At 50.9% G+C, this 10,474-nt stretch overlaps 1 protein-coding gene across 1 annotated transcript in view; it reads right to left on the bottom strand.

Annotated features, from left to right (window-relative positions):
* Positions 1-6,495: 6,495 nt before the first annotated feature.
* The window catches only part of Rtn4rl1 (reticulon 4 receptor-like 1), an 81,170-nt gene continuing 77,191 nt past the window's right edge, over positions 6,496-10,474 (bottom strand). Inside the window, exon 2 of the mRNA XM_013016424.1 lies at positions 6,496-8,008. Coding sequence (XP_012871878.1) covers positions 6,687-8,008 — 1,322 coding nt within the window. The 3' untranslated portion in view covers positions 6,496-6,686. The remainder of the gene's footprint in view (positions 8,009-10,474) is intronic.

A 10,474-nucleotide genomic window follows, 5' to 3' on the forward strand; every position in this document is an offset into this window, starting at 1 on the left:
ATGTCCCTCACTCAGCTGCATGAGGGAGAATGGATAGGAGGCAATGCCTCTGTGTGTGTGTGTGTGTGTGTGTATACATGTGCATGTACAAAATGCTTCTCTCTGTGTGGTGCCCTCTTATCTGTCTCCATCATTCCTTGCCTCTCATTTATCCATACAACTGTCCCCATGGAGCTGCACTGACTCTCTGCAGTATCACTGTGCACGTCTTGCTCAGAGACCACCTTCCCGTTGCCCATCCAGTGCCCATGGCTGTGACCAGCTGGTCCCTCATCATGGAGAAAATCTTCTTTAGTGATGATGCATGGAGGTCTCTCTGGCTGGAGCAGTCAGCAACCCCCTGAATGCCACCACACAGAGAACATCGTTGTCTTGCCCATGACTGACCTCTGAGCAGAGGGACGGGGGAGGTGACACAGAGGCTCTAGGCTCCCATCACCTCCTGCATATTTAGGTCCTGAGCACTGGCATTGCCTTTTTCTTCCGAGTAGGTCTCCTGGGGAATGGTACTTACAGAGATTGAAGAGTTTAATACACGTCTCGCTTCCTCTCTTGTCGGAGCCCCTCGGAGGGAGCAGCAGAAGCTGAGGCTGGCAGGGGCAGCAAGCTGCTAGGGTAAAGGAGCAGGGGGTGGTATGGGACCTCGGCCAATTTGGAAAGCACTGTGACCCGAGCACATTTTGTAGCAGCAAAGTCAAATTCTGCCATTCAGGCATGCCATTAGTGTGCACACTGCCACATAGAAACCAGTGACACAAAGGCACAGCCTGCCCCACCCTCTCAGTGCTGAGAGACTAACGGCTCTAATGAGAAATGAGAGCTGAAAGGAGAGAGGTGGGGGGTGGGCCACAGCAGTGCTGGCTGGCTCTATGTGTTGGAGAAGGCTGACCCACTTCTTTTGGAGGTAAGGGACTCATTGAAATCCCGCTTAAACTCGCTGCCACACCCCACATCGGGTCTCCTTTGTCCCCACCCCTCCTTGCTCCTGCAGGAAGCCCCGTTCATATGCCCTGCAGCTTCTCCTTCTCCCCCTTACTTCTTTGTCTCCTGGGGCATCATTGGCACCTGCCCCCACTGGCCTTTGTAGGGCCATAAACTACCCTGATTCTAGAGCCTTCTTCGGGAAGGCAAGGGGAACTCAAGGGGTGGGCATTCGGTTTTGCAGAACCTCTTTCTTTTCCTTTTCTAGCTTTTTAATTGTGTTGTGAGTTATTTAGCCAACAATGGATGTTTATGTATATTTTGTTAGAGCTCGTATTTATTAACAGCCTGTAAAGGGGGAGACCGGGAGATTTATACAGGAAGCATAGTGAGTTAAAAGGGACAATTAGTGGAGCAGAAAGAGATATGAAGCATGGATTTGTAAAGGATATTATAACACACAGTCAAAGGTTCTTGAGATATTTTTCAGAGTAGACAGAAGGCAAAAGAAAATTGGCCCATTACAAGCTGATAGTGGGGGACTGGTGGCATGGGATGGAGTGATGGCGCCTTTAAAATCCTGCAAAAGGAAGCTAGAAAGCAGGCTGGGGCTGTTGAACCTGAATGCAGCTGTGGCCAGGTCAGGACACTTCAAGAGGTGGTAGATGGAACTGTCAAAATGTGCATCCATCCTTCCTTCATCCACAAATATACACAGACAACCCAGGCATGGTAGGGCCCATCTGTAATCTCAGCACTCAGGAGGGAGAGGCAGGAGGATCAGTTTGAGGCCAGTCTGAACTACATAGTGAAACTCTGTGTCAAGGTACACAAATAAAGAATGTCTCCTAGCTGGGCATCTGTGGCTCACACCTGTAATCCTAGCTACTCAGGAGGCTGAGATCTGAGGATCCCAGTTGAAAGCCAGCTCAGGTAGAAAAGTCCAGGAGACTCTTATCTCCAATTAACCACAAAAAGCTAGAAGTGGAGCTGTGACTAAAGTGGTAGAGCATTAGCCTCAAGAGCTCAGAGACAGTGCTCAGGCTGAGATTCAAGTCTCAGGACTCTCTTTCTCTCTCTCTCTCTCTCCCACACACACACACAAAAGGAAAAAGAATGATTCCTTCCAGGTCAACATTTGGGAGGGCCTTGGGGAGTCCAGGGGGATAGATGAAAACAGCCTGGGCACATGGTATCCTATGTGTTATCACAAAGGAGAATTTGCTGAGGATTTCCAACTCTCTGCCCAACACACTCATTCTCTCTGAGCCTAGGTCCTGCAGCCCATCCTCATCCTCGGAGAAGCCTTCCTGGCCCCCCCCCCCAGCATCCTCAGAGCTGAGCTCAGGCTTCCAGGGGGCTCTTATGGGCTGTGGAGTGCTGAGTGATTAGCTAGGTGAGGAGTAAACATTTGCTAAGTGGGATTCTGGCTCCCTGGTAATGATTGAGCCTGGCAGGAGGGGGAGGGGTGAAGACGGAGTTCAGGGGAGCGGTCCTGCAGATTCCCAGTAGTTCTGAGGAGCAGGCACGTGTGGAAATGGCCAAGGGATGGGGGAAGCCGGGAGTGGAGGCTGCAGAGACTAAATGATTATGGAATGCATTCGGAGCTTGGAAGCAGCAGGTGTCTGGGAATGGGACTCTGGCCCAGGCAGATTTCCAGCAAGCGCTCCAGCTTGCTGGCATGGAGGATTTGGCTGAGAACAGGAGGCAAGTGGCAATGATGAAACCCTCTGTTGAGGGATATTGGTTAAGGGTGCCACCAGGGGGGCCATGTGCTTGTAGAAAGGCTGGGGGTGTGGGGGTGGGAAGAGCTCAAATGGCAGAACCACACATTCCTTCTACTTCCAAGACAGAGTCCAAGTTTCTGAGTGGGACTTGGGCTTCCCCATTGCCAGGCTAGTCTCCCAAAACCCCAGCAAATACTGTGCTTAGTCTCAGCTGGCTGCTGCTTTTAGACACCCTGGAGGCCTCTGCTAGTGAGAGCCTCCAGCTCTCTCCTGGTATCCTCTCTGTGCTCTTCTCTGACCCACTCTTCATCTGCAGAGACCAGAGAGGTGTACCTCCTGGAAATCCTCTGACTCCCCCAAACCCAACAAATTCCTCATTTTAGAGAGGGGAGAGTGGTAATACAGACTTTAGTCCTATACTAGAAACATGAGTACCTTCCAGACATGGTGGTGCAAGCCTATAATCTGAGCTAGGTGGAGGCAGAGATAGGCTCTCTGAGGCTGGCCCTGGACACAAAGGCAAGACATTACTTGGAAAATAAAAATAAAAGGCTGTGGGTATGGTTCAAGCAACAGAGCGCCTGCCTAGCAAGTTTGAGTCCTTGAGTTCAAACACTAGTACTGCCAAAGGGGAAAAAAAAAAGAAAAAAGGAAGGGATACTTGCCCCACATCTAAGCTCTGAGCAGCTTTTAGAGTCATGTTACATGGAGGCCTTTGACCAGTATTTGTGGAACACACAGTAGAGATCCAAGCCAAGTTCTGGGGTCGTGGGAGGAGCTTGTGTGGAATGAGACCACCAAGGGCCAGCCAGCACCTCCCTCTGGGTTCCCTGCATCCCACCATCCTAGACAGAGGACTGCCTGCTGAGAGGGAAAGGAAGAGGATACAGGAGGGAAGATTCTTTCTGGGACTCTCAAAAAGTGCTAAGTTGGGCTGGAGAAATGGTTCAAGTGGTAAAGCACTTGTCTAACAGTCACAGGGCCTTAAGTCCAAACCCCAGTCTTCCCCTCAAAACAGTTAAAAAGAATAATTATAATTAGCCAAAGAGTCTTGAGCCAAGATAGCAGAGCACAGGTCTCAGTTAGAGCAGACAGGTGACTTCGAACCCCAGGATGACAGGGTACACATTGTTCTAATCTGAGTACCCTGCTCTCAGATGACTCAGGGGCAGCTAGATCTGGTAAAGAGCAGCTTCAAGTAAACCTGATTTGTCACCTTGCTTTTATGTTTAGGCAATGGTGTCATCATAACTGCTTGGCCTAGGAGCTGCTGAGTGACAAGTGATGTCATCTTCAACAGATGCTTCCTCCCTCCTAAAGGAGAAATCTACTAAAAATACACTCAGCACCCAGGGCCCTGCTGATGGGCCTGTAATGACAGTGGGCAGTCAGAGACTGTGCTGAACTGGACAGAAACAGAGGCTTTATGAGACATTAACATTTTTCCTCCTGACATTTTACTTCTATGGTATAGGACTTACTAAGTCTTTAAAAAGAATTTAATAAACTGCTTAAACTTTTGATTTTCCCACTGAGGGCTTTGCTGTCTGAGGTTGGAAATGAAATCAACAACCTAACAACCTCCTTGATTCTAAGGGATGACTATGCCGGGGCACTGGTCTGGGTCAGAGGAAGCTGGAAGCTACAGCAAGTCTAAGATGTTTTGTCCTGCTGTCACTAGATTCCCTCTGGTGAATGTCCAGAGCTTGATGGTGAAATCCGTCCTCAACTTTTGGCCAATTTCACTACCAGAGAGGCAGACACAGCCTCCAGGGTCTGTCTGCTGCTGTCCCAGGCAGTCCCTGGCTTCCTGGAAAACACTAGGCCCCAGGAACTGGCTGTTCCCTTCCAGCCTCCTGAGAATCAATACCTCAGCAGCTGCTGCTGAGGCTCATGGGAACAGACCAGGAAAGATCCAGGACCAGTCTGCTCTGGAGATAGAGATGTGTCGACCCAGTACAGCCAGAATGTGGGAAGTGAATCATATTCTGTTGCAGGCAAGAGAAGATGGATGGAAGAGAGAACACGTTGTGTGTGTGTGTGTGTGTGTGTGTGTGTGTGTGCGCGCGCATGCATGTGTGCACTAGCATACGTACCTGCTCTTGTGAGTCCCTGTGAGTCACAGTGTCCCTGCCCCCTATGGTTCCTTCTGCCAACAAGTATGCTGTGTTCTTAGATCTGTGCCTGGCCAGGCTCGCCCACCCCACCAAAGCCCAAGATCTGCCACCCATCAGGAATGCGGGGTTAGGAAATGAAAAACAGGTTCTTGTCCAAGAAAAAAAAATTTATTATTATTTTTCTCTCTTAATTGGATTCAGCATTTCTCACTCCTCACACACATTCTCTCTGGCGGGGAACTCAAGTTTGTGCAAAGCGCAAAATGGGACTCTGCTTGCCTGGGCCCCTGGCCAGCAGCCCCTCTCACCTGACGGGGCTTATCTGTTCAGCTCCCGGCAGGCGACCTGTCCCAGTGCCTGACCTCCGAGTTTAGCCCTCTGACCTCTGCCTGTTCCCAGCCATATCCAGAGGATTCAGAAGAGAGGAGGCTTCCATAATGCAGGAGATGGTTCTTGAAAAGCCCTCGTCATTTTCCTGCTGTGAAGGCCACCTCCTGGTGCCCTCCTACCAAGCTACACAGGGCCCTTGCCAGGTCACCCACCAGAGAGCCTCAGGGTAAAACTCAGCAGCTGAGCCATGCTCCCAGCCTGCACTTCCACTTAATCATCTGGCCTGTGTTGACCATCACTTGCAAAATGCTAGATTGAAGACACTGTCCAACCTGTTGGACTAACACTGTGGATGCTGCTCTGTCTGCTGGCTTACAAACCCCCAAGCCCCATCCCTCTCCTTCTGTCTAGATGGCTCCCAGCACCTGGCTCCCTGACATCCAACACACTGCTTCCCACGTGTCATCCTGACTCCCACAGCTTCAATAGTAGGGGTGATGGGGTGCTTCAGGGCGCCAGACAGGCTTGTGTTTGCATATAAAAACAAGGTGATGTTCTAAATGTCTAAGAATATTGGTCCCCTGAAGTGATTCTCACTGCCTCCCTTTCTCCCTAACCCTTATCATTGTTATCTTGCCCCTAGCCCTGATAAGCCCAGCTTACATAGGGACTATTGTTGCCAGGCTGGGATTCTAGGCAAAAATTCTATAACTTATTTCTTGCTAGAAATCACCAGTACAATCCATATAGTTTATAAACATGATGATAAGACATACAATTTGGTAACAGAGTGGCTGGGGGAGGGGCAGGGAACCTGTGCATTTTGTATGTATATATATATAGATAGATGTGGAGTGTGTGTGTATATATATATATATAAGTGGACATAGGTATAAAACTGCACCTTCTGTGAGAATCTCATTGCATGTGATAAGGTTCTAAATTTCAGCCTCTGATGATCTTTCCTTTGGTAATTGGTTCTTGGGCCCCAGCAGGTGAACCTGGGTCTGCCAGGGTTGCCTGAGACATCAGGAATGAGAGGTGTTCCCCCCTCCTCCCTGAGGGAGGGGTTGAAGGTGACATAGCGCTAGATTCAGGGCAAGTCGATTAAATGGCCTCAGGAAAGGGCCAAGATGCCACCTGCTTGAGTGTTCCCAGACTGCTGGTCGACCCAGCTGGCTCTGGGTGAGCCTTGTTTGTTCTGAGTCCTGCTTCCTCCAAGAACAGTGGGTCCCTTTCGATGATCTCTCAAATGATCAGGATTCCACAGAGCCCAGCTCCCAAGAGAGGAGCTTGTCCCATCACTGCTAATGAAGGATTCACTTCACGTGCCATGTTGGAGCAGACACTGTCCATGGGTGCTTGGCTGAGGCTGGCTGGGGCAGCTGGGTGAGATGTACTAATCCCCTCCCGTCTAGGGCTGTACACTGGGGTTTATAATCCACCGGGTAGGGTCCAGATAGCAGCTGAAGGCTCTATCAGCCTTTTCCTGAAACCCAGCAGATCCTCCACTTGTGAAAAAAAAGAAAAGAAAAGAAATGCTGTTCCTTGCTGGACATGTGGCAGTGCCGGGTGCTGGTACCCTGGGCCCTCAGCGAAGAGTAACCGCCAGCCCCAGTATCCAAGCCAGGAGTGAGGCCCCTAGGGAAGTGCCTGAGGAGGCCTGCTGCACCCCACTGGGGGCACGGATGAGGGTCCTGCGGGCACATTTGCCCTTCCTTTTGGGCCGTGCTGTGGGCATGAGATCAAAGCCAAACTTGTGCTGGTAGTCGGGGGCATAGTCCTGCAGCTCATGGGGCTGCTTGCCGGCGCCCATCTTAGAGATCTGGTTTCGGTTCCTGTGGCTAGTACAGTTCTTCCCTGGCTTCTTGTAGCCTGACCTGGAACCGGGAAGATGGCCATGAGGATGGCCCCTGTCTCTGCTGGGGCCATGGGGGAGCTGCTTTTTGCGAGCAGCTCTGTCAGTGGTGGTGAGTGTGTGCGACTTGATCTGGTGTGGCGATGCTGGCCCTGTGCAGTTCCGGAAGTCCTCGGCCCTCAGCAGCTTCAGGTCCTGGCCTTGCCTCAGCTCGGGGGTGGCACAGGGGACAGCAGAGCTGGAGCCTCGGAATCTCCGCAGCCATTCCCACAGGGATCGAGCGCGGCAGCCACAGTCCCAGGCGTTCCCATTGAGGCGAAGGAACTCCAGGGCTGCCAGGGGGGCCAGGCATTCACCTTGCAGCTCTGAGAGGCTGTTGTTGAAGAGGAATAGAGTGGTCAGCCTATGAAGATCGTGGAAAGCCTTGTGGTGGACCCACTGCAGCTGGTTCTCATGCAACAGTAGCCGATCCAGGTTGACCAGGCCCCGGAAGGGACCCTGGCCTAGGCTCCACAGCTTATTGCCATGGAGAAACAAGTGGCTGAGGTTGACCAGGTCCACAAAGATGTCATCCTGGAGGTACTCAATGTGGTTTTCCTGCAAGTAGAGGTACTGCAGGCTGTGCAAGCCGCCAAAGATGCCCGCAGGCAGGGCACTAAGCCCACACTTATAGAGGTAGAGGGCATGAAGTTTCACCAGGCCTTGGAACGTCTCAGGTGCCAGCGTCCGCAGCTGCCGGTTGTCACCGAGGTCCAGTTCCTCTAGGTGCACAAAGCCCTCAAAGGTGTTGGGATCAATGTAGGTGATGTTGTTGGAGTAGATCCACAGGGTGACCATGGCGGGACTGAAATGGCCTTGCTGCAAGAGGGTGATGCGATTGTTCTGGAGGAAGATGCGCTCGCTCTCTTCAGGGATGCCTTCTGGGATGGCGGCAAAGTTGTGCGCCTGGCAACTGACAGTCATGGGCGCTGGGTAGCACACACAGTCCCGTGGGCAGCCGCCACCCAGGGGTAGCTCCCCAGCCAGCAGCAGCAGCAGCAGTTCCACACAGCACCCTGGCAGGGAGAGAGACAGCACAGCCAGTCAGGGGCTGCCCAGGGATCGGAGAGACAGACAGGCAAGGAGGGTGGGATGGGGACTGACATAGGGCTCTCCTCCATTGCCCTCCTCAGGGTCTGTTCTTGACCATACTGTAGCATGTGTCTCTTAGGCTGGATGGTAAATTTGGGCTTGGGGACCCTGATAACTCCAATATCCCCTTAGCTCTGCCCCTCAAGCCTCTTAAGCTCTACCTCAAGCAGCTGAGCCGAGCCTCCTCATCTTTATCGGCCCTGCTGCTATGAAGGCCCACAGTTGTGGACCAAAATGATCAGCCTCTGGCTCTGGTCACAGGCCTGCTACTTGTTTAGTATTATCTACCATCACGGACAATAGTTCTAACAAAGTATCACATCTGGTGTCCCGAGGAATCATTTTATCTTAATTATTTTAAATAAAGCTGGGCACTGTGGTGGTTCATGCCTATAATCTAGCTACTCAGGAGGCTGAGATCTGAGGACAAAGGTTCGAAGCCAGACTAGGCATGAAAGTCCTGGAGATTCTTATCTCCAATTAACCAGCAAAAAGCTGCAAGTGAAGCTGTGTCTCAAGTGGTAGAGCACCAGCCTTAATGAAAAAGCCAAGCAAGAGTACAAAGCCCTAAGTTAAAGCCCAGTTCTAGTCACACAAAAAAATGTTCCTGGGCTGGGAAGGTGGCTCAGTGGTAGAGTGCTTGCCTTGCATGCATGAGGCCCTGGGTTCAATTCCTCAGCACCACATAAGCAGAAAAAGCCAGAAGTGGTACTGTGGCTCAAGTGGTAAAGTGTTAGCCTTGAGCTGAAGAGCACAGGGACAGCTCCCAGGCCCAGAATTCAAGCCCCACTATAGACAAAACAAAAAAACAAAAACAAAGAAATAATACCCACAAAGCACCTACCCCTAATAAGGTGAATTCCAAAAGTACATTGTTGAGAGCTAGGGATGGCAGGAGAGCTTAGGGTTTATATCTCATATGTGCAGGACCATAGGTTGGAGCCTTAATACACACACACACACACACACACACACACAGAGGCTGGCAAGGTGGCTCACACTTGTAATTCTATCTACTTAGGAGGACCAAGGTTCAAGGCCAGCCTATCTCAATCAATAAAGCCAGGAAGGAGAGTGTACACCTCATTGTCAGCTATGCAGGAAGTATAAATAGGAGGCTTACAGTTCAGGCTGGCCCAGACAGAATTGTGAGAGCTTATTTGAAAAAAAAAAAAGGCAAAGGGCTGGGAAGGTGGCTCAGTGGTAGAGCGCTTGCCTTGCACGCCTGAGGCCCTGGGTTCGATTCCTCAACACTACATAAGCAAAAAGAAAAAAGCCGGAAGTGGTGCTGTGGCTCAAGTGGTAGAATGCTAGCCTTGGGCTGAAGAGCTGAGGGGCAGCGCCCAGGCCCAGAGTTCAGGCCCCACAACCGGACCGCCCCCCCCCAAAGAAAAAGGCAAAAAGCACCGAAGGCATGGCTCAAGAAGTGGAATGCCTGCTTAGCAGGTGCAAAATCCTAAGTTCAAATCCTAGTGCCACCAAAAAGAGAAACAAAGTTGTTATCTGTGCTGTGTTTGTGGAGGGGCAAAAATCTATTAGGTATGTATAGCCCCCCTGTGCTGCAGTGCCCTGACCTCTGGGAGGTATTTTCATACTCTCAACTGATTAGAAGCTCCCTGGTGGTAACAGCCTCCATTTCTTTTCATTTTTGTCAGTTGTGGGCCTTGAACTCAGGGCCTGGGCACTGCCCCTGAGCTCTTTTGCTCAAGGCTAACGCACTACCACTTTGAGCCACAACTCCATTTCTGGTTTTTGAGTGGTTAATTGGAGACAAAAATCTCATGGGGACTTTTCTCACTGGGTTGGATTTGAACTACAGTCCTCAGATCTCAGCCTCCTGGGTAACTAGGATTACAGGTATAAGCCACCAGTGTCTGGCAGTTGCTTCTATTGCTTTCTTTCTTTCTTCCTTTCTTTCTCTCTTTCTTTCTTGTCGGTCATGGAGTTTGAACTCTGGGTTTGGGCGCTGTCCCTGTGCTCTTCAGCTCAAGGCGAGCACTCTACCGCTTGAGCCACAGCACCACTTCTGGTTTTCTAGTGGTTTATTGGTGACAAGGGTCTCACGGAACTTTCCTACCCTGGCTGGCTTTGAACCGAGATCCTCAGATCTCAGCCTCCTGAGTAGCTAGGATTACAGGCGTGAGCCACCAGCGCCCAGCTCGCCTCTATTTCTAAGGCTCCAGAAGGCAAGTCTGGGACAGTAAGTATGACATTGCAGATAGGTCTAGGTCAGGTTTTTTTGTTTGTTTTGTTTTGAGACAGGGTCTTGCTATGGGCCCCAAGTTGACCTCAAACTCATTCCTGACTCAATGCCTTTCATGCTGGGATCACAAGCGTAGGCCTCTACAGCTGGCTCAATAGGTCACCTTAGAACATAAACAGCAGCCGGG

This window comes from Dipodomys ordii, unplaced genomic scaffold (assembly GCF_000151885.1).
Source record: "Dipodomys ordii isolate 6190 unplaced genomic scaffold, Dord_2.0 Scaffold31, whole genome shotgun sequence".
Classification (NCBI taxonomy): Eukaryota; Metazoa; Chordata; class Mammalia; order Rodentia; family Heteromyidae; genus Dipodomys; species Dipodomys ordii.